At 63.7% G+C, this 23,421-nt stretch overlaps 1 protein-coding gene across 1 annotated transcript in view; it reads left to right on the forward strand.

Annotated features, from left to right (window-relative positions):
- Window positions 1-3,745: 3,745 nt before the first annotated feature.
- MPP1 (MAGUK p55 scaffold protein 1) overlaps window positions 3,746-23,421 on the forward strand; it is a 29,986-nt gene continuing 10,310 nt past the window's right edge. Inside the window, exons 1-5 of the mRNA XM_075941244.2 lie at window positions 3,746-3,998; window positions 18,746-18,889; window positions 19,273-19,351; window positions 20,581-20,666; window positions 21,897-21,965. Coding sequence (XP_075797359.1) covers window positions 3,897-3,998; window positions 18,746-18,889; window positions 19,273-19,351; window positions 20,581-20,666; window positions 21,897-21,965 — 480 coding nt within the window. The 5' untranslated portion in view covers window positions 3,746-3,896. The remainder of the gene's footprint in view (window positions 3,999-18,745; window positions 18,890-19,272; window positions 19,352-20,580; window positions 20,667-21,896; window positions 21,966-23,421) is intronic.

Here is a 23,421-nt window from a genome sequence, read left to right on the forward strand (position 1 = left end):
AATCAAACCCTCACAAAAAAAGCCAGCATAGCCCCTTTAAGGCTTTTGGGGTTTTTCTTACTCTGTGCAGGAAGAGAGCTCCCCTGTGGAACCAGGTAAGTAGGGAGCAGGAGGGACTTGGGGGGGCTGGGAGGGGCCAGGGGGCTGGGCCCGGTTGCTGAGTGTCACAGGGTTGCCAGGTGTTTGGTATTTTCACCTCCTGGCAGGGGAAAAAAAATCAGAAGATGCTGGACATTTTAGGTGTCTGATTTTTGTACTGTCCCTATGCTGGCGTAGACCCGCCCTACGCTGACAGGAGGGGCTGTCGGTCAGAACGCCACCTCGCCACGCAAAGGCAGCTGAAATGTTCTAGCTGCATCTCCACTGGGACTGAGAACAGCCTGGCTCTGGCAGTCCAGGGGGTGGAGACCTGAGGTGACATCAATGGAACGTGTAAGGCCAGGCCTGAAATAATGTTCAAGTGAATTAGTGAGATCGCATTAAGCCCGTGTGGATGCTTTTCTTCAGAATTAAAGTGACCTGAACAGTTTAATTCTTAACTGACATCAAGTTTCATTAAGTCACTTCAGGGAATTAAACTAAACTGAATTCAGGTCATTCTCATTCTGAGTAAAAGCATCCACACGGGTTTAATGTGACTTGTGTTGCCCAGGGGTCTTTCAGTGCAAAGGTCTCAGTAACTTTGCTCCATGCAAGGATGCGTCAGGAAAGAAATCAGGGAAGTCGTGGGCGTCCGACTGATAGATGGCACGCGCAGGACAGCACGAGTGCTTCCACTTACAGCTACGCTTTACTTAGCACGGGCACGTCTGCAGCAGGTAAGCAGAACACCCCACACTCAAGTGCTGGAGTTGGCTGGTGCTCCATGCCACAGCGGCGGCTTTCCAATGGCAAAGCGTCCATCTGCTGGTGGGACAAGATGTGTCCAGAGGGAGAGGCCCAGAAGTGCCCCCCCCCCACACACACACTTTTCTTCCCTGTTTTCATGAGCAGGCCAATAACAGGTCCTACTTCCGGGTTCTCTTCTGATCCTCCATCAGCAGATGTGTGTGGGCATGGTTTGCAGGCCCTGTCGGACACACCCCTGGGCACAGAGACAAGCTCCTCCCTTCTGACTGCATCTCAGCAATTTCCACGTCAGGAAGGGTGTAGGGTCAGGCTGCCCTTTCTGTGGCACCCAAACCCCCTCCCCTCCTGATCTGGTCATGCTGCAGCCTAGGCCCATGTGCAGCCTGTTAGCTTGGCTACTGTTATGTAATGACTTGTCAGCTCATCTTCCTGTGGGACCCTTACCAGCCCATAGATCTGCAAAGCCTGCCCTGCCATGTCCCATTCCCTGATGGGCGCCTCTGGCTTCTCTCCAGCTCGACGTGGCTCTGCCCTGTAAGAAAGAGGGTTTCTTGCCACCCGTGGCTCACAGGCACTGCTCAGGAGCCCCACAAAAGAGCTTACAGAATCTTTGCTCCATTCGTTTACAAGGTGCCTTTGTAATGGGATAAGCCCTTCCCGGCTGCAGTTCTGAGTCGTGGTACGGGTCCCTCCCGAGCAGGCTGCGCTGTGACGTGAGGGACTTGTACCAGCCGGGGTCCCGGCCAACGCCAAGGTCTCCTTGCACTAGACACTGCGCAAACACCGTGAGCTCTCTGGGACATCTGCTGTCTCCTGCTATCTGAGCAGACAAAACAGGACGGGTGGGAGGGGAAGGATTTGCACAAGGTCAGTGGAGGGCTGAGAAGAGAAGCGAGGTCTCTGACTCTCCAGCCAACTCCTGTTCTCCTGGATCAAACGCCTCTCAGCACTGGCAAGGTGGCACCCCCGACGGGAGAGTCAGGAAAGCCCCTGGGCCCGCAGGGGGATGGGGCAAGCAGAGGTTTGCTGACCGGGCCTCTAGAGACGGGTGTGAATCAACCCCCCAGATCCGAACAGCTCGACTTCAGGGAAGCGGGGCTCAGCATGCGGACCTGGCTGGGCTGTGGGGCGGGCAGATCTCAAGTCCTGTCCACGCTGGGTCTCGTGTTGCAGTCTACGGCCCTGTAGCCGTGTGCCCACATGCCTGGCAGGGCGGAGCAGGGGCTTGTTTTGTTGGGCTGCCATGCGGGGACCATTGGGACTCTGTTCAGAGGCTGGCGGCTTTTTCATTTAGTGCTGGGCAAACATTTTCAGACTAAACTTTTTTCATCAAAAAAATGCAGGTTTGGGTCCATGGAAACATTTCACAAATTGGCAGCGAAGTTCCCAGCTGCTCTGGAGGGAACTCCCAAGAAGACTGAAGTGCCCATTCGGACACTTCCCCAGTCCGGACAAATGGCATTTCAACCTCTCCTCCATTTCAAAAAGCTTTTACATTCTCAAAAATGAAATGAAATGTTTAATTTGACCCCCAGGGATTGGGGGGGGGGGGGACTGGGAGAGTGCGGGTGTGGGGGATGGGAGAGTGGGGATGGGGGGGACTGGGAGAGCACGGGAAGGCGGGGGGCGCACGGCTGGCTGGGGGCAGGGAAGAGGAAGGCGGGGGGGGCGCGCGGCTGGCTGGGGGCGGGGAAGAGGAAGGGGGGGGGCGCGCGGCTGGCTGGGGGCGGGGAAGAGGAAGGCGGGGGGGTGCGCGGCTGGCTGGGGGGAGGGAAGAGGAAGGCAGGGGGGCGCACGGCTGGCTGGGGGCAGGGAAGAGGAAGGCGGGGGGGCGCACGGCTGGCTGGGGGCAGGGAAGAGGAAGGCGGGGGGCGCACGGCTGGCTGGGGGCAGGGAAGAGGAAGGCAGGGGGGCGCGCGGCTGGCTGGGGGCAGGGAAGAGGAAGGCGGGGGGGCGCACGGCTGGCTGGGGGCAGGGAAGAGGAAGGCGGGGGGGCGCACGGCTGGCTGGGGGCAGGGAAGAGGAAGGCGGGGGGCGCACGGCTGGCTGGGGGCAGGGAAGAGGAAGGCGGGGGGGTGCACGGCTGGCTGGGGGCAGGGAAGAGGAAGGCGGGGGGGCACACGGCTGGCTGGGGGCGGGGAAGAGGAAGGCGGGGGGGGGCGCGCGGCTGGCTGGGAAGTGGGGGGGCGCACGGCTGGCTGGGGGCGGGGTGGAAGGGGGGGGGGCGCACGGCTGGGGGAGAAGCGGGGGGGCGCACGGCTGGGAGGGAAGGGGGGGGGCGCACGGCTGGCTGGGGGCGGGAATTGGAAGGCGGGGGGGGGGGCGCACGGCTGGGGGAGAAGCGGGGGGGCGCACGGCTGGCTGGGGGCGGGGAAGAGGAAGGCGGGGGGGCGCACGGCTGGGGGAGAAGCGGGGGGGCGCACGGCTGGCTGGGGGCGGGGAAGAGGAAGGCGGGGGGGCGCACGGCTGGGGGAGAAGCGGGGGGGCGCACGGCTGGCTGGGGGCGGGGAAGAGTAAGGCGGGGGGGCGCACGGCTGGGGGAGAAGCGGGGGGGGCGCACGGCTGGGGGAGAAGCGGGGGGGGCGCACGGCTGGCTGGGGGCGGGGAAGAGGAAGGCGGGGGGGGGCGCACGGCTGGGAGGGAAGCGGGGGGGGGCGCACGGCTGGCTGGGGGCGGGGAAGAGGAAGGCGGGGGGGCGCACGGCTGGGGGAGAAGCGGGGGGGGCGCACGGCTGGGGGAGAAGCGGGGGGGGCGCACGGCTGGCTGGGGGCGGGGAAGAGGAAGGCGGGGGGGCGCACGGCTGGGGGAGAAGCGGGGCCTCCCCATCAGCCTCTCTCCGCCCTGCCGGGCTCTCCGGGCCCCGGGGGCGCGGCTCTCCGGCGGGGCGGGGCGGGGGAGTGACCGAGCCCGGCGCCTGCCCCTGCGCTGCCCGGCGCGTCCTTCTTGCGCGGTTCCGCAGCCCGCGCCGGACCGAGCCGCTGCAGCGCCCCCGGCCCGGGGACTGGAGCCGGCCAAGCCCCCGCCCGGCCGGCTGCAGCGAGCCCGACATGACGCTCAAGTCCAGCCGGGGCGCCAGCGTGGGCAGCATGCGGACCGCGCTCTCCGACCTGTACCTGGAGCACCTGCTGCAGAGCCGGCCCAAGGCCGAGGTGAGGGGCGCGGCAGCCGGACTCACGGGGCAGGGCGCTGGGTACAAGGCGACTGGTGCCGGGGGCTCGGGGCCCGCTCACCAGGCCGGGGGGGGTAGAAGTTGCCGTAAAGCGCCCCCCCCGCCCAATGCTGAAGCCCCTGCCCAGGGAAGGGGCAGTTGCAAAGCTTGTTTTGGACACAGACTGGGGGGCACCCCCCACAGCACCTTTGGGCCCCTCCCTGCTGGAGGGCGCATGCTGAGCTCGGCCTCCGGCTCAGGGCAGGCTGTGCCCCCCAGTGCTGGGAGAGGGGCCCAGCAGAGGAGCCCTGTGGCATGTGCCCTGAACAGCACCCGCCAGAGAAGGGGGGGGAGCCAAGAGCAGCAGCAGAACACGAGGTGGGTGCCACGACCCACAGCCTCCTGCAAGCGGCTGCCCTGCCTGCTGCGTGCAGAGCTCGGCCCTTCCCCCAGGCTAAGGTCCCCGGGAGCTTCCTGCCTGCAAAGGTGGCCCCAGGGGGACGCTAACAGCTCCCTGTGGCGCTTCTGGTGCTCGTTAACGCCGCTGGTGCCTGCGGGCTGGGATGCTGGTGCTGCTGGGGGCTGGCTTTGCAATGCACCGAGGCCAACACTGTCAGTGCCTGGCTATTTATCACAGTGCCAGCCCAAGCAGCCCTCAGCGGTGGGCACCTGCCCTTAGATGTCTAGTTCTGAGTCGCTAGCTCCTGCCTTCCCTGGGCGGAACTGACGTGCCGAGCGGTTTGGGGTACAGGTGTGGCATGGCACCGGTCCCCCCCACGGCTGGCGAAGCAGGGCCAACTAGAGCCTGGCCCTGGGGCTCACAGTGGCTCTGCACCACTCCGTTTCTCCATCTGCACCAGGGGGGAAGGGTCCCACTCCTGGTGTGCTCTGAGATCCATGCTGGAAGGTGTTTACTGCAGCATCTCTCGGTTCTTGTTCTCGCCCCGCGCAGCCTTGCAGCCTTTTCTGAGAGCCACACACAAGGGTTGAGGCTGGCTATGGCAGCCACTGCTCTGCACAGCTCCAAAGAGATCAGCTGTTAGCGCTCCACTTTGCTTGGATCCCAGCCCCGGCAGAGCCCAGGGCCCGTCTCTCGTGTGAATCCGGAGCGACTCCCGTGAAGACAGCAGCATTAGAGTGGTGTGAAACTAGAGTGGGTGGCATCAGGGTTAGAGGCAGGGGTGCCGTGGCTGGGAGTGGGGGGGTGGTGCTCTGTGTTACTCCCATGTTACCTGCCTGGCTGATGTGGGGGCAGCGTTGATCAGTTCTGGAGAGGGACAGGTGCCATGGAGGGAGGTGGCATTCACTGGCCCTCGGTCTCGGAGTGGGGTTGGGGGGCAGCTGGCCCCGAATCTGTCGGGAATGGCCCTGTTCTGTTTCTTGCTGAGCGTTTCGTGGGCGGCTCTCCTCTCCTCTCCTCTCCTCTCCTGGAGGGCAGGCAGCGGGAGGGGCATGTCAAGCTGGCTTGGAAGAGGATTTGCCGTTTTGGGGTTGCCGAGCGGGAGGAGGGGGCTGCAGCTCCAGGCAAAGACGAGGCTCTTTCTTGTTTTTGCTGCAAAGTGCAGCTGGTCTGAACTGGAGCTGCCTGTCACATGAGCTGCTGTAGCTGCTGAGCAGCCTCCACACGCAGGTCCCCGCGCCAGGCTGGAGGAGACGTGGCAATGGGCTTCAGCCACGGGAACAGGCCACTGCGTGGCAGTGGGGTGGGGAAGGGAGCCTCTGCAGCGGCCGCATGCCCAGCGGTCAGTCGGGGAAGCCTGTGCACTCCATGGAGCCATGAGTCTATCCCGTGAGGCGCTCGCCTGTTTGGCCCAGCAGTGCCCGGGGAGGGGGGTCACTCGCCAGCTGCACACTTGAGCAATGAGGCTTCTGGTTTTAAACTCACAGAAGCAGGGAGGAAACTGGAGACCAGACTGAAACTTTATCCTTAACCCACCCTGTTGTGCAATAAGCCATCCCCTCCCCCCTGAGTGAGTCAGTGAGCTTTCCGCCAGAGCCCTGGAGTCTCTGGCTGGAGGGTGGGTTTGGTGTGTCACTCTTCACGGTTCCTGCCCCCGGCTCACTGCCCCAGATCCCACAGCCGGCTCCACCGGGGTGCCGTGGCCTCAGACTGCAGTGGCGCTGCGACTGGACCCGCTCGGAGTCTGCGCCCCCGGGTTTCCTCTTGGTGCCCTGCTCTGCATCCGCGGGTCTGTACCCTTAGGAGCCGCAGATGCCATATGGGGATGCAGGGAGCGAGGCATAAGCAGTGGGGCTGGTGGGGAGCTGGGGGGCACGGGGCTGCTCTGTTTTCCTAAAGGTCTCCTGGTGCGTCAAGGCATTTGGGACAGGCCTTGGCCCAGAGCCTGCAAGGAGCCAGCTGTTTCTGAGTCCAGGAGGGACGTTGAAATACGCGTATTCCTGTGAACCGGAATTCTGAAAATCCGTTGGAGCTGAGCAGGACGCTTTGCTTGAGGAAATCCAAGCTCCCAAGTGGCGTTTTGAACCCGGTTTGGGCCTTTCTGGGTAGGAGCAAATTGCAATGAAAAGCCATTTTGAAACGGGAGATGAAATGTTCTGCTCTCACAAATTCATAATGGGCAGGTTCAGCCTCCTTATGATGCTTTTTGTGTGGAACGTGCGCTGAATAGTCGCCGCGGGCTCCGTGCTGTGTCCCAGCCCTCCGGACGGGTGGCGAAGGAGGAGGGTCCCCGGCCCCTGGCCCTGCTGCTTAACCCTTTACTGTGCTGGGCACATGGGTGGGGTCTCCAGGGCTTCCCTGGCTCCTTGCTGCCTCCTTTTCTCTCTCCAGCTGTGGGTGGGCACTGCAGCCGGGTGCTCTTCCCTCCTCTCGGCCCATTGAGACACAGAGCCTCTCCCAGTCCGTCAAAGCCCCCTGGCTGCAGGTACCACATTGGAAGGGGCCTGTGCCCCCAAGGAGCCCTGGTGATCAGTAACCAGCTGGGGAGCTTGAGCTGTCTCTGTGCACAGCTAGCAGGCCCAGGGGAGAGTAGCTGGGTTGTGCTGTTGTGAATGGCTTGCTTACGGCTTGGGAGGGGGAAGACAGCCTGTGCCCTTAACTGAGCTAGTGAGGCTGGGCGGGTCCCCGGGCCCTCTTGGGGCTGGCACTGGGGCTCTGGCCTTGCCCTCCCTCCCGGGTGGTGGATGGATTCTGGGAGGAGCGGCTGTGATGGAGCCAGGCGGTCGCTCGCTGTTCCTTGGGTCGCTGTACCAGCCCGAGAGCCCCGGGGAGCTAGGCAGCCTGGGTTTCCCATGGGAGTCCTGGCTTCCAGCCAAAGCTGACCACGCGGAGGCAGGTGGCTCCATCCCCTTTCGGGCATGCAGGGAGCAGAGCGGCTCCAGCTGATCTTTGGACAAGGTGAATGATCGAAGTGCTGGGAAGTTCATGGTTGATAGCCTAGCGGTGGGGGCCTCCTTTGCTATGCTGGGGCTGCTTGTGCCTCTCCTCCCCCAGGACTCGTGTGCCCTGGGGGGGAGGGTGGCTGGGCCTTTCCAAGGAGTCTCCTCTCGCCAGCCCATTTTACAGATGGGGGCTGGATTCAGACACTCCAGAGCTTGATCATCTGACTGCTCTGCCTTGCTCCCAGTGGGGTGCTGGGCAGTGTTCCATGTGCAGAGGAAACTTTATTGTGTGTGCCAATGTGCACCACCAACAGGAACACACGTTAGCAGCGGCGCTCTTCTAATCAGCTGGATGGCATTGGAATCTCTTAGTGGCTGCCCGGGTGCCCAGCTGGCAGGGAACCCTGGTGCTGGGGCTGGGTTGGTACCTTGGGGGTGGAATGGATACAATTAGAGAACACTAGGGCTGGAAGGGCCCTCGAGAGGTCGAGTCCAGTCCCTGCCCTCATGGCAGGACCCTGCACCATTTACCATTCCTGACAGATGTTTATCTAACCTGCTCTTAAATATCCCCAGAGATGGGGATTCCACAACCTCCCCGGGCAATTGATTCCAGTGTTTCACCAGCCTGACTGGCAGGAAGTTTTTCCTGATGCCCAACCTCAACCTCCCTTGCTGCAGTTTAAGCCCCTTGCGTCTTGTCCTCCTTAGCTTCTGAGGACAGACCAATTTTTCTCCCTCTTTCTTGTGACACCCTTTTAGATGCCTGAAAACCGCTCTCCTGTCCCCTCTGTCTTCTCCTTTCCAAACTAAACGAGCCCAATTCCTTCAGCCTCCCCTCCTAGCTCCTGTTCTCTAGACCTTGAATCATTCTCGTTGCTCTTCTCTGCACCCTCTCCAGTTTCTCCACATCTTTCCTGGAATGCGGGGCCCAGAACTGGACACAGTCCTCCAACTGAGACCTGCCCAGCGCAGAGCAGAGCGGAAGGACGACTCCTCGTGTCTTGCTCCTGTGAATGCTGCCCAGAATCACATTTGCTTTTTTTTGCAACAGCATCACACTGTGGCTGGTATTTAGCTTGTGGTCCTCTAGGACCCCTAGACCCCTTTCTGCAGGACCCCCCTACCCAGCCGCTGCCCATTCTGGATGTGCTGCACCCTCCATCCCTTGGCACGTGTGGCCCTCGCAGGCCTGTCTGCAAAGCCCCACGAAGGCCGGGTGTGCAGAGCAGCAGCACTGTGCCCGAGAACTGAGCCTGGATCTTCAAAGCGGCACCAGGTGCCCTGGGCTCTGGCCTGAGCTGGGTCCCAGTGCACCAAGTGCAGCACCACCCCTTGCCATGGCTGCCCGGGTTCTGCTGGGCCAGCATTCGGGCTGTACTTTTGCTGCCACTGGCCCCTCGCAGGGCGCCCGGCCAGCACCCTCCGAGGCAGTGGAGAGCCCTGCATGAGCAGCCGGCTCTGCCAGACCCTCGTGGCCCCGGCTCTGAGGATCAACAGGCCACACAAGGCCCTGCTGTGGAGCTCTGGCTTTGCAGGAGGTTTGCTCTGACCAGGCTGTGGCACATCCCCTTAGCCAGGCCTGGCCCAGCCCCGCTGCCTGGCCCCTTTGTCCAAGCCAGCTCGGAATGGAGGCTTTTCGGTCTTGTTCTTGGGAAGCTCACGGTCGCCCGTTGCCTTGCTGCGGCCTGGAGATGCTGCTTGGCGGGATGGAAATGCTGCGTTTACCCACCCGCGTGGAAACGAAGCCAGCACGGGATCGGGTTCCTGACTGCACCAGCCCTTTCAAACTTCCCCTTTTCTGGTGTACGCGGAGCGCAGCCCTGGACCCGCTTTGCTGCTGTGGTCGCTGCTGCCGCCTGACTGCGTCCGGCCAGCCCCAACTGAGGTCCCTTTTCCAACCCTTTCTCCAGGAGCCAGGGCTAGCAGTGTACTTGGCTGCCACTGTCATGTAGTCCTGGGGCTCCGGTAGCTGGGGCCTCGCTGAGTCCTGCCAGACTCAGACAGCTGAGAGCTTTGCGTTGCCAGTCCCTGTAACCCTCCGCGCCTCGTGCTTTCCCCTCTGCTGCGGCGTCTGCTGGGGACCCGCCTTGATTGAACCCAGGTAGAACACCAAGGCCGGCGCCTGTTTAACCCCAAGGGGCTGGCCCTGGCTGTGTGTGGGGCTGTTAGCCCAGCTGCCCGCAGCAGAGCAGCTGGCTCTCCTGTCCCTCTTTCTTCTCCCCTGCGCTTTGCTTTTCCCAGAGTCGTTTCAGCAGGGCGGGTGGGGGGACGGAGGAGAGGTTGGGAGCAGGTGTGCGGAGCTCCTCCTCCATGAGCTGCCTCTGCCCCCGGCTGCCCACTCCTGCCTGGGCTCGTGCTGGTCCTGTCGTGCCGCCCCCAGGGGCGATGGTGCGAGTACAGTCTGCCTGCCTGCTCGTGCGAGACTCCCTCTAACTTCTAGGGCCGTCCTTTGGGGGAAGAGCCAGTCTTGCGTGAGCAGCGGCTGCTGCTGGGGAGTCCAGGCAGCCTCAGCAAACTGGCCCCGTGGCTAATTACCCTCGTCGTTAAAGATGTTCCCATATTTCCAGCCTGCTTTGCCTCACGTCCTGCCACTGGGCCCTGCTTGCGAGACGGGTGAGCCCATGTTCAAACGTCTGTGCCCGGGCCGGGATCCAGCCCTGTCACCTTCTCGTAAGCTAAATCGATTGAGCCCCTCGACTCGCTGTCTCCTCCTTTGCTTGTTCTCTGACCCTGGCAACCGCTCAGTCTCCTTGGCCCCAGATCCAGATGTGGGTGTCCCAGGGCCGAGGACCGAGATAAAAGAGCCTCCCCCCTCCTGCTCAGGATTCCCCTGGGGATGCTTCCAGGCTGGCATCTGCCCTTCTGGCCACCCTGTCACAGCAATAGTCCCCCTGGCCCCCCATCTCTGTCGCTGCTTCCTGGGAGAGTCCCTGCCCCGTCCCAGGATTGCCTGCTTTGTGCAGCTGCAGCCGTTGGCACTGAGCCGTGTCCAGGGCCGCGTTGGTGGCTTGGGCTGACGGACTGCCTGGGCAAAAGGCTGTGTAGCGCGGCAGCCAGTGAGCGCCCCAGCTGCTAGGCTGCTGAGCAGCTACTGGGCAGGGCATGTCGCCCATTACGCAGCTGGAAGCAAAGGTCGGAGCGGGGGGAGGGGAGTCCTAGGCTGCCCCCAGCCGGATCCGCTGACGGGAATGTGCTGAGCCGGGTGCTGGAATCCTGCTGAGTCAGTCGCCCCGCGATAAAGGGGAAGCCCTGCTGACTCGGCTCCCTGGAGACACTTTGAACTCTGGCTGGGCGCAGGGAGCCTGCTGGAGACCGGGAGCCGCCTGCCTCAGAACAGCTCCCTTCCCTGCCCAGAGCTTCCTCATGGGTCCTCCTGCTCTCCCGCCCTGTCTGCTCCCTGGGCCCAGGCGCATCTCGGTGTGTTCTGTCTCCCCGGCCTGCGTTGCGGACCTGGCCCCTCATCCGCCTGGGGCTTGTCGCTCAGCCACGTGCTGCACCTGGCTGGGGTGGCAGCCGCATCTCTGGCCAGACGGATTTAACACGTCGGGCAGGAGCAACCCGCCCGGCTCTTGAATTTCTAGGCAAAGGTTTTGGGGCTTTCTGAGCTGTCCCTGCCCAGCTCTGCTGCTGCCCTGCACCCCTGGCTGCTGCTCTACCACCGCACCCTCGTGATTTACAGCACCGCCTGCTATTGCAGTGACGGCTTGTGCCCCTGGGAACTCCGCATGGCTCTGCTGGCGCGCCAGCGACCTCCGGCACCGCGCCAGCGACCTCCGGCACCGCGCCAGCGACCTCCGGCACCGCGCCAGTGCATCTCAGTCCTGGAGCATCTCTCCCACGCCCAGCCCCCCGATGCCAGCCCTGGGCACCTCACCCAGCTCTGCCACTGCAGCGGCCAAACCCCACTGCCCCAAATCGTCAGGCTCCTGTAAGAGTGTAACCGGGCAACCGACAGGCTGACGCTTATCGGTTACCGGCACCAGCGACACTCCTCGTAGGGCTGCCGGGAGCCATGGCAGTAAAATCACAAGAGTTGGCAACTTTGCAACACGCCTCAGACCTGACCCACAGATTTCCCCCCCTGCCAGCCCAATCCTAGAACCCAGCCCGGCTCCACAGCGTCCCTCAGACCTGCCCCCCCCCGCCCATCCCAATCCTAGAACCCAGCCCGGCTCCACAGCGTCCCTCAGACCTGCCCCCCCCCGCCCATCCCAATCCTAGAACCCAGCCCGGCTCCACAGCGTCCCTCAGACCTGCCCCCCCGCCCATCCCAATCCTAGAACCCAGCCCGGCTCCACAGTGTCCCTCAGACCTGCCCCCCCCGCCCATCCCAATCCTAGAACCCAGCCCGGCTCCACAGCTTCCCTCAGACCTGCCCCCCCCGCCCATCCCAATCCTAGAACCCAGCCCGGCTCCACAGCGTCCCTCAGACCTGCCCCTCCCCCGCCCATCCCAATCCTAGAACCCAGCCCGGCTCCACAGCGTCCCTCAGACCTGCCCCCCCCCCCGCCCATCCCAATCCTAGAACCCAGCCCGGCTCCACAGCGTCCCTCAGACCTGCCCCCCCCCCCGCCCATCCCAATCCTAGAACCCAGCCCGGCTCCACAGCGTCCCTCAGACCTGCCCCCCCGCCCATCCCAATCCTAGAACCCAGCCCGGCTCCACAGCGTCCCTCAGACCTGCCCCCCCGCCCATCCCAATCCTAGAACCCAGCCCGGCTCCACAGCGTCCCTCAGACCTGCCCCCCCCGCCCATCCCAATCCTAGAACCCAGCCCGGCTCCACAGCGTCCCTCAGACCTGACCCCCCCCCCGCCCATCCCAATCCTAGAACCCAGCCCGGCTCCACAGCGTCCCTCAGACCTGCCCCCCCCCCCCCATCCCAATCCTAGAACCCAGCCCGGCTCCACAGCGTCCCTCAGACCTGCCCCCCCCCGCCCATCCCAATCCTAGAACCCAGCCCGGCTCCACAGCGTCCCTCAGACCTGCCCCCCCCCCCCTGCCCATCCCAATCCTAGAACCCAGCCCGGCTCCACAGCGTCCCTCAGACCTGCCCCCCCCCCCCTGCCCATCCCAATCCTAGAACCCAGCCCGGCTCCACAGCGTCCCTCAGACCTGCCCCCCCCGCCCATCCCAATCCTAGAACCCAGCCCGGCTCCACAGCGTCCCTCAGACCTGCCCCCCCCCGCCCATCCCAATCCTAGAACCCAGCCCGGCTCCACAGCGTCCCTCAGACCTGCCCCCCCCCCCGCCCATCCCAATCCTAGAACCCAGCCCGGCTCCACAGCGTCCCTCAGACCTGCCCCCCCCGCCCCCTGCCCATCCCAATCCTAGAACCCAGCCCGGCTCCACAGCGTCCCTCAGACCTGCCCCCCCCCGCCCATCCCAATCCTAGAACCCAGCCCGGCTCCACAGCGTCCCTCAGACCTGCCCCCCCGCCCCCTGCCCATCCCAATCCTAGAACCCAGCCCGGCTCCACAGCGTCCCTCAGACCTGCCCCCCCCCCGCCAGCCCAATCCTAGAACCCAGCCCGGCTCCACAGCGTCCCTCAGACCTGCCCCCCCCCCCCCGCCAGCCCAATCCTAGAACCCAGCCCGGCTCCACAGCGTCCCTCAGACCTGCCCCCCCCCCCCGCCCATCCCAATCCTAGAACCCAGCCCGGCTCCACAGCGTCCCTCAGACCTGCCCCCCCCCCCGCCCATCCCAATCCTAGAACCCAGCCCGGCTCCACAGCGTCCCTCAGACCTGCCCCCCCTCCCCCGCCCATCCCAATCCTAGAACCCAGCCCGGCTCCACAGCGTCCCTCAGACCTGCCCCCCCCCCCCTGCCCATCCCAATCCTAGAACCCAGCCCGGCTCCACAGCGTCCCTCAGACCTGACCCCCCCCCGCCCATCCCAATCCTAGAACCCAGCCCGGCTCCACAGCGTCCCTCAGACCTGCCCCCCCCCCCCTGCCCATCCCAATCCTAGAACCCAGCCCGGCTCCACAGCGTCCCTCAGACCTGACCCCCTCCCCCCCCGCCAGCCCAATCCTAGAACCCAGCCCGGCTCCACAGCGTCCCTCAGACCTGCCCCCCCCCCGCCCATCCCAATCCTAGAACCCAGCCCGGCTCCACAGCGTCCCTCAGACCTGCCCCCCCCGTCCCCTGCCCATCCCAATCCTAGAACCCAGCCCGGCTCCACAGCGTCCCTCAGACCTGACCCCCCCCCCCGCCCATCCCAATCCTAGAACCCAGCCCGGCTCCACAGCGTCCCTCAGACCTGCCCCCCCCCCCGCCAGCCCAATCCTAGAACCCAGCCCGGCTCCACAGCGTCCCTCAGACCTGCCCCCCCCCCCTGCCCATCCCAATCCTAGAACCCAGCCCGGCTCCACAGCGTCCCTCAGACCTGCCCCCCCCCCCCGCCAGCCCAATCCTAGAACCCAGCCCGGCTCCACAGCGTCCCTCAGACCTGCCCCCCCCCGCCCATCCCAATCCTAGAACCCAGCCCGGCTCCACAGCGTCCCTCAGACCTGCCCTCCCGCCCATCCCAATCCTAGAACCCAGCCCGGCTCCACAGCGTCCCTCAGACCTGCCCCCCCCCCCGCCAGCCCAATCCTAGAACCCAGCCCGGCTCCACAGCGTCCCTCAGACCTGCCCCCCCCCCCCCGCCAGCCCAATCCTAGAACCCAGCCCGGCTCCACAGCGTCCCTCAGACCTGCCCCCCCCCCCGCCCATCCCAATCCTAGAACCCAGCCCGGCTCCACAGCGTCCCTCAGACCTGCCCTCCCGCCCATCCCAATCCTAGAACCCAGCCCGGCTCCACAGCGTCCCTCAGACCTGCCCCCCCCCCCCCCCCGCCAGCCCAATCCTAGAACCCAGCCCGGCTCCACAGCGTCCCTCAGACCTGACCCCCCCCCGCCCATCCCAATCCTAGAACCCAGCCCGGCTCCACAGCCTCCCTCAGACCTGCCCCCCCCCGCCCATCCCAATCCTAGAACCCAGCCCGGCTCCACAGCGTCCCTCAGACCTGCCCTCCCGCCCATCCCAATCCTAGAACCCAGCCCGGCTCCACAGCGTCCCTCAGACCTGCCCCCCCCCCCCCGCCAGCCCAATCCTAGAACCCAGCCCGGCTCCACAGCGTCCCTCAGACCTGACCCCCCCCCGCCCATCCCAATCCTAGAACCCAGCCCGGCTCCACAGCGTCCCTCAGACCTGCCCCCCCCCCCCCGCCCATCCCAATCCTAGAACCCAGCCCGGCTCCACAGCGTCCCTCAGACCTGCCCCCCCCCCCCCATCCCAATCCTAGAACCCAGCCCGGCTCCACAGCGTCCCTCAGACCGGCCCTCCCCCCCCCGCCCATCCCAATCCTAGAACCCAGCCCGGCTCCACAGCGTCCCTCAGACCTGACCCCCCCCCCCCCGCCAGCCCAATCCTAGAACCCAGCCCGGCTCCACAGCGTCCCTCAGACCTGCCCTCCCGCCCATCCCAATCCTAGAACCCAGCCCGGCTCCACAGCGTCCCTCAGACCTGCCCTCCCGCCCATCCCAATCCTAGAACCCAGCCCGGCTCCACAGCGTCCCTCAGACCTGCCCCCCCGCCCATCCCAATCCTAGAACCCAGCCCGGCTCCACAGCGTCCCTCAGACCTGCCCCCCCGCCCATCCCAATCCTAGAACCCAGCCCGGCTCCACAGCGTCCCTCAGACCGGCCCTGTGGCCTCCATCTCTGTGGAGCTCTGAGCCGCCCACTCAGCTCTACCAGGGCTCCTTAGGGCTGCCGCAGCCCCTGGCCCCTCTCTGGCTGCACTTGCTGAATTGTGTGCGGGGCGGGGGCGGCTGCTCGTGACGACAGGGAGCTGCACGCAGCAGACTCTGCCGTCTCTGAGTGCATGGCTGGGCCCAGGCCGCGTGGCGCGCAGTTGCCAGTAGCAGTGCCGCTTCGAGTGTGTCTCGCGGGCAGGAGGCCTCGTGGGGATTGGTTAGAAAATGCTTCTGGTGGCTGGCGAATGAAAGAAGCGACACGAGTGAGCCCAGCAATGGCGTCGTGATGCTGCTGTAAGCCGCCTCTACCCTATATCTGCAGCCTTCTCCGTGGCCTGTGTCTACCCCGAAGGGAGAGGAAGGAGGGTGCTGGCCAGGGCTCAGATAAGCTGCAGAGGAATCCAAGGTCAGCTTCAAAAGTCAAGGCAACTAGAGACCAAGACGTTCCCAGCAGCGTCTGAGCCGGTTTCCTGAGCGGGCCTTGCAGCTGAGGTTGAGCAGAGCAGGGCTGGCGGCTGCGGCAGTGCATGGCTACGGGATGAGGCACGTGGTGAGCTCTGCCTAGCCCAGTCCCAGAGGGCGTGCTGGGAGGTGGAGAGGTTCTGTATGTGCACTGGCACGGTGCTTGTCTCTCCTCCCCGGCTGGCCCATGGAGGAAGAGGAGAGTCTACGGCTGCTGTACTGAGGCGGGTTACTCCTGTACTCGAGCAGCAGCGGCTTGTGCTCTTAGCACTGCAGGGTTTGAGTTCAAATCCTGCCCATTGCCCCGTGGGTCTGGGTCCTGGCTGCTCCAGGGACGCCTGCTGGCCTCTTGGGGAGAGCACACCGGGCCTGCTCTCCCCACTGCTGTATGCTTGTTGGGGTGCGGTGAGAGCCAGTGTCTGTGCCCAGACAGTCGTTTCTTGCCTCGAGCCCAGGGCTGGGCCTGCCGGAGGGATGACCCAGGGCTGTTCGTTCAGTGGGCGGTGGGGCCAGCTCTGCTCCTGTCGCCCGCTGGCTGCCATCTCGGTGAGGGGCTGGGCCCTGCCGCTGCTCCTGAAGCAGTCAGAGCGGAGGCTGGCTGCGGCGTGCCGCGGGGGAGACGGGACGAGCTCACCCCCGGGCAGGGCTGTTGCAGGGATTCGCGTGGCAGTAGAGGGGGCTGGAGCTGAGGGGGCTGGGCATTGCAAGGCTCTGAGGTGCCGCTGGCGCTGGGCACTGTGTGCCTAGCTATTTCCCGGCGTCCCTGGCTGTGCTGGCCAAGGCCTAAGGCGTCACTGCCTTGAGTGTGGTGAGCTGGGGCCCGGTTTTCCGGGGAGGAGGCTGGGCCCCAGGCTGAGTGAGTCTCTGGAGCTCCCCATGCTGCTGGCACTGGGCTTTGGGAAGGGTCCTGGGACTGAGACCCGGCCAGCCACGGGAGTGAGAATTTCCATCTTTCCAATTTCCTGCTGCAGTCGCCTCCCTCCCTCCAACAGCCGGCTCGTTGGTAGTGCCCGGCACGTTGTTGTACTTAAAAGAAGTACTCGGGATCTTTTTCAGAGGGATAAGGCAACACGCCACATTAATTGAACAGCCACAGATCAATCCATACTTATCATATGCATATGACACATCACACTCATGCACTCTCTCTCACACACACACACTCACACACACACACCACACTCATGCACTCTCTCTCACACACACACATCACACTCATGCACTCACACACACACACACACACACATCACACTCATGCACTCTCTCTCACACACACACACACCACACTCATGCACTCTCTCACACACACACACACATCACACTCATGCACTCTCACACACACACACACTCACACACACACATCACACTCATGCACTCTCTCTCACACACACACACACCACACTCATGCACACACACACACACATCACACTCATGCACTCTCTCTCACACACACACATCACACTCATGCACACACACACACACACATCACACTCCATCTTGTTACCAATAGTTGCCACCCTAACGGCACTGGCCAGGTGAGTTAGATGGGGGAGGGGAGGGGTGGAGCCGGGCTTCTGCCGATCCGGATCGATGCTCCCATTTTGACAAGATGAAAACCTGGGGTCCCTCTACAAGATGCCTCCTATTTATCCCTCTCATGCAGCCAATTAGTCATCACCTGGCCTTTCTTGATGCTGCTTCAAAGAGAGTTCTTCCAAGGGCAGCACTTGCTGCTGGACTCCCAAGGCGTCTGTCTGTCCAGTCTTCTTAATGAGCTCACTTTGCAGGTATTGTCTTAGATCTGGCTCCCAGACCTTCTCCGCCCTGGCAACTGCTGCTGGAGGCGCTCCCCTTCCATTCTCCATTCACACCTCATTCATTTCAACAGGGCAGTCAAGGAAAGGGGAGACCTCAAAAGACATTTTTTTCTTACAAGATCTAGATATCTCAATACAAAGTTCCAGGAGAAATGTTCCAGAGATTCTATAAGACACTTAACAAAGATAGATCGAAAAGGACAAGATCTTAATAATATCACAGGGATTTATCCACAACGGCGGGGAAATCCAATGCTGGGGCGAGGGGCTTGAGCGCTCCCCTCCTGCGCTGCCAGGACAGGCCCCGTCTCTGCTCAGCACTTTCAGCACCTGCACCTGGGGCATCCCTGGGTCACAGCCAGGGTGGGGCCACGAGGCCTGGAGCTGTGGGAGGCCAGGGGGAGCCTGGCCAGCAGCCCCAAAAGGCCACGGTTAAGAAGGTTTGGTCCTGCCACGCAGCAGGACCCAGACGGGGTCCGTTTGCAAAAGCTGGCCCAATGGGAGCTAGTCCGGGCGGTTTCCATGGTTCCCCCGAGCCGGGTGTCAGCTCTGTAATCGCTGATGTGCTGCCTCCAGCTAGTCCTCTTGCCAGCGGCCATTGAGAAGGTTGTGCAGATGTCCCAGCTGGTACCCTGTCGTGGTTGGGACAGTGGGAGCTGCAGGCAGTTCTGGGACTTGTGAGGTGGGTGACCGGCCATGCTCCCTTGGAGGACCCTGATGGAGTGAGTCTTGGCAGGGAGCTCTCGCTCTGTGGCTCTGGGATGGAGTTGCTGCGTCTGTGGGGTGAGAGAGCTGTGATTTGTGTCAACGATCCATCGCTTTTATCCAGGAACGTGGGTTTGTAATCTGCTGCTGCACCATCATGTATCCAGGGAACACTGCAGCTCCCGTGACCTTTCATTTTTCCTCTCTCAGCTGTGGCCAGGCCGGCAGTGCTGCTTGCACGCTGGACTTGTGGGTCACACTCGTCTCTCAGGCCGGCACATGTCCATTGTTTCCTTTTCTTTCTTTTTATTCTCCTGTCTCTCTGGGACCCAGGCCCCACTGCTGGCTGGGCCGGGCCGAGCTCCACTGATGTTACTCGGCTGGCTATCAGGGATCACCGTGGAGGGACACGAGGCCCAGCTGCTTGCAAGAGCTGGGAGTGCAGGGCAGTGATGTGCGCCAGCCCCAGCTCCCCGGTGGCTCCCTGACCAGCTCTGCTCACGGGCGGGGCCTCGGTAGCGTGGGCAGAACGTGCCCTTGAGGCTGGTGGGCTCGGTAGGACCCTGCAGCAGCCCCCAGGATCGTGCCGGGCCGATACACTGGGGAGTCCCAGCCAGCCCGTCGCCTCGTGCAGGGCCTCCAGGGCTGCCCCTCACCGTGGTCTGTGCGTTGCCCCGACAGGCTGTGGCGTATCCATCGAACGCGGTGACCGAGGACATCTACACCAATGGCTCAGCCATGCCCGGCACGCCAGCTGCTGGGAATGCCCGTGAGGTGCGCAAGATCCGGCTGGTTCAGTTCGAGAGGGTCACCGAGGAACCGATGGTGAGCTGGCAAGCGCTTGGCAACCCTAACGGCTCCCGGGGGTCGGGGCGTGTCCCGGGGGAGCGACTGACCAGCCCAGCTCTGTGGAGGGGGACTTGAACTTCGGTTTTGCAGACGTCAGCTAGACCCATGTCTTCCCCTCGGTGCTGCTTGGCCTCTGCCTGCCCCGCGAGGACCCTGCGGGAGCGAGCGGCACAGGCTGTAATGGGCACAGGAGGAAGCTGCATCAGCTGTCGATTTATTCTGCCGAGAGGAAATGAACCCGGCTGGGACTGAGCCAGGAGAGGACTCTGCCACAGGCCGGCCAGGGAGGAGTCACCTGGAGGAGAGAGGGCCTCGCCCGAGAGATGTCCTAGTCAGTCACTGATTTTCCTTTTTTCCAGGGAATCACGCTGAAGCTGAATGAGAAGCAGAGCTGCATGGTGGCCAGGATCCTCCATGGAGGCATGATACATAGGCAAGGTAACCACAAACGGCAGGAATCTGCCAGCATCACTGGCTAAGATCTGGACACAAAAGGGTCCGAGACTTTAGCCCTTTGCTTCCACCTCCTGCCGGGGAGGGCATGTCCGTTCCATCTCGGGCTGGGAACGTCAGTGCGAATGGGGTCAACGGCTCCATGCTGCCGGAGTATTTTCCCTTGGATTTCTATCGTCAGGTCCCTTCCTTCACCGCTTGCGCCCGCTCTCTGCTCCTGCTGCAGTAATGCCTTGGCACTTCCAGGGAGTTCTCTGCTGGGAAAGGGGGAGGGGAGATGGGGCAGGAGCAGCTGCTGAGCGCATCCCCGCAAACGGAGACAGAAGTTATTTGCGTTCCTCTTCCTTGTCCCGCCATGTGGCTCAGGTCCCACAGACTTTGAGGGAAACTTGGCTCCATGGCTAAAATGCACAAACAAGGCAGAATTTCTGTCCCTGTGTCCTGCAAACACAAAGAAGTTGCCAAAGTAAATGAACTTGCAGGATTTCCTTTTTGTTTTTAATTCTGGCACGTGCAGATGACATGGTGCTCTGCTCCCCTCGTGTATGTTTCACACGGTGCCTGCATGCAAAATGGGTGTCCCATACGTACAACAGGAGCGCCCTTTGTAAGCCCGGGGTCTGTGTAGAGAACAAGAGCCTGGTCCTGGCCTCAGCCTAGCATACGGCAAAGCCAGCTCAGCGATGTCACTGGTGCGGTGGCTTGAGATCAGGATCCAGCCTTGGCTGTCTGTGCAGACTTCTCGAAGGAGCACGCTTCAGGCAGAGCATGTTTGTTCAGCTCCACAGCGAGGGTACCGTTCCGCTGTAAGCCCCATCCTGGCTAACGCTGGGGATACCGCCACAGTAGGCTGTTTCCCTGCCAGCCAAGCTAAGAATGATGCCAGGTCGGCGGCTGTAGGAAGGGCTTTCGGTTTTGAGAAATGGTAAGACCCAGACTGAGGCGTGTTTGGAGGCAAGGAAGCTCTGTTCCCCTCGTGTGTGTGTTTCACGTGCTTATGTGCATGCACGCGCACTGACACGCTGACTCCCTGCTGGAAACTGGAGCAATCTGGATGTCAAGTGGCAAGAGATCCATGCATTGGGGGTGCAAAAGCCATTCGGCCGGAGGGTTCTTAGAGGCCTGGGAGCCGGCTGCGGGGTCGTGCTCCGGGACTCTGGGGGTTGTATTTTGCCTGCTTGTGCATTTCATGGGTTTTCTCCCATTGCTGGCAGGCTCCCTTCACGTGGGCGATGAGATCATAGAAATCAATGGGCAAAGTGCGAGCAACCACTCAGTTGAGCAGCTGCAGAAGATGCTGGTAGGTATCTGGGAGGCTGCTCCTGAGGGACGACCCCGTGTTGCCTGCTTTGATTGGCGTCATTATTAATATGCAAATGAGGGCAGGCATTGCAGCACCTCTGGGGACCTCACGGGAAGCCGGGCCACTTCTCAAAGGCGAGAGACCTGGACAGGCCTGTGTGTGCAGGGCCCGTGGCAGGGCTCCGGGGCCGAGTTGCCTTTTTCATTTAAAATTGCCCCAGACCCTCTCCTGCCAAGTCAGGCTCCGGTTTCCAGCAGCTGCGGCCTCCGGCACCGTTCAGTAGGTGCTGCCCTGCCTCCGGGAGGGGCCTGTCTTTGCACCCCCCCCCCCAGGCAGCCCTGCCCAGTCTCTCCCCCCAGAGCCCCCCAGCAGCCCTGCCCGGTGTGTGTCCCCGGGGCCCCCCGGCAGCCCTGCCCGGTCTCTCCCCCCAGAGCCCCCCAGCAGCCCTGCCCGGTGTGTGTCCCCGGGGCCCCCCCGGCAGCCCTGCCCAGTCTCTCCCCCCGGAGCCCCCCAGCAGCCCTGCCCGGTGTGTGTCCCCGGGGCCCCCCCGGCAGCCCTGCCCAGTCTCTCCCCCCGGAGCCCCCCAGCAGCCCTGCCCGGTGTGTGTCCCCGGGGCCCCCCGGCAGCCCTGCCCGGTCTCTCCCCCCAGAGCCCCCCAGCAGCCCTGCCCGGTGTGTGTCCCCGGGGCCCCCCGGCAGCCCTGCCCAGTCTCTCCCCCCGGAGCCCCCCAGCAGCCCTGCCCGGTGTGTGTCCCCGGGGCCCCCCGGCAGCCCTGCCCGGTCTCTCCCCCCAGAGCCCCCCAGCAGCCCTGCCCGGTGTGTGTCCCCGGGGCCCCCCGGCAGCCCTGCCCGGTGTGTGTCCCCGGGCCCCTAGCTCCTGACCCGGCCCAGCGGGCGCTGTGACAAGGCTCTGCAGGCTCTTGCCTTCCCTGCCTCGCTAGGAGCTGCTGCTGTGTTTTGTCGCTGCTGCGCCCCCTGGTGGGCACAAGGCAGATCTGCAGCAGCACTTCAGCAGAAGCTTTTTTCTGGGCAAAAAAAGAAAAACCTGCTCGGCTGAGTGGCTGGGTGCGTGTGCCGTGGTGCCCAATCCCCCCGGGGGTACCTCTTGTTTTGCCACCCTCTGTAGGTTCCCCTTAGCCCGGTTAATGACACGCTGAGGCCTCGGGCTGCTTTCTGGGTTGGTCCAGAACCACATTGTCCAACTCCTCTCTCTCCCCTTTGCCCCTAGAGAGAAGCCAAGGGCACGGTCTCAATAAAAGTCATCCCCAACCAGCAAAGCCGCCTCCCTGCTCTCCAGGTAGGTGCAGCTGCCGGCTTGCAGTGGCCCTGCGGCCACAGCTGGTGAGAAGTGGGCCAGGTGTGGGGCTGACCTGTCCCCAAGGGGCTGGCGTGAGCGTTGAGCTGCCCTGGGCTGGGGGCTGAACTGCACGGACCCCGCGGAGGGAAGCTAGAGCTGGTCTCGTTTAGGGCGGAGTTTACTGGCGCACGGGGAAGGAGGGAGGGGCGCCCGGCCCAGGGGGGCGCGACTGGCCCTGTGGCGAGCAGGGAGAGGTGGCGACACAGGCCTCAGCCCTGCAGACGAGATGGCCAGGTTGGTACGTAGCCCACGCTGACCCCGTGGCTCCCTGGCTCTGTCCCAGGCTAGGCACATCAGCGGGAAGCCTGCTGCAGTCTCAGGAGCATCTGTGGAACGCTGCCCGACCCCTGGAGCCTGCACTCGGAAAAGGAGACAGGAGGCTTACGGCCCCTGTGGCGGGGCAGGGGGCTGAGTGCCTGTGTCCGGGGGGGCCGGGGGGCTTACTACCCCAGTGGCGGGGCAGGGGGGCAAGGGGCTTAGTGCCTCATGTTGGGGGGGCAGGCGGCTTACTGCCCCTGTGTCGGCGGGCTGGGGGGCTTGGTGCCCGTGTCGGAGGGAGGGGCCTGGGGCCTTGGTGCCGTGTTGGGTGGGGGCAGGGGGCTCCTGAGCCTGCAGCCGGCGGCCGGGTTGCTTAGCTGGAGGTGAGAGGGATGGGCTGCCCATGCTCCGGGTTCGTGGCAACCAGTGGCCAGGCTGGGCCCAGGGCTCCTGCCACTGCAGGCCACAGATGCCGGCATGGAAGGAAACTGGAGGGGAAAGCAGAGCGAAGGAGCCAGCCCTTGGCTCTGCCACCGCGCCGCCATTGCCGTAGTGTGACGGCGCATCGGGGTCCCCCGCCTCCTGCACCCCCGTAGTGGCACGAACAGACTCCCCCAGCCAGTAGAACAGGGGGAGTTTATTGCTTCTCCAGGATACAGCACAGCACAGATGGAATCTGGTTCCAGGGCAGGCCTAGGATGCCTCAGACCCCCTTGAGATGGGGGAGCCTGGGCCCCTAAATCCCAGCCCGTTGCCTAGGCTGCTTCCTCCATGATCCCAGCCAGAAACCTCCCTAACTCCCTCACTTCCAGCCCTGCCCCCAGCCAGGGCTCCACTCCCCTTCTCCCCATTGTTCTGCTCCCTGGGGGGTAGCTGGTCAGACAGGTTGGGAGCCCCCTTGCATAGTGACTCATCCCCTGCCCTGCTGGGCCGTGCTGCAGCCAGCAGCCAGTGGGGGTCACCCACAGCCCACCGCCCAGCACAGCAACCGGCAAGGTACCCCCACTACGTCTCACATAGCAACAGAGACACTAGTGCCGCTGTCCTGCTCTAGCACAGGCGTTCGCCAGGCCTGGCCCTGCCTCTGCCGTCGCCTTGAGGGGCTGGCAAGAGCTGACAGCTCGAGTTTCAGGAGCCG

The sequence above is a fragment of the Pelodiscus sinensis genome, chromosome 13, assembly GCF_052426305.1.
Source record: "Pelodiscus sinensis isolate ZL-2025 chromosome 13, ASM5242630v1, whole genome shotgun sequence".
Classification (NCBI taxonomy): domain Eukaryota; kingdom Metazoa; phylum Chordata; order Testudines; family Trionychidae; genus Pelodiscus; species Pelodiscus sinensis.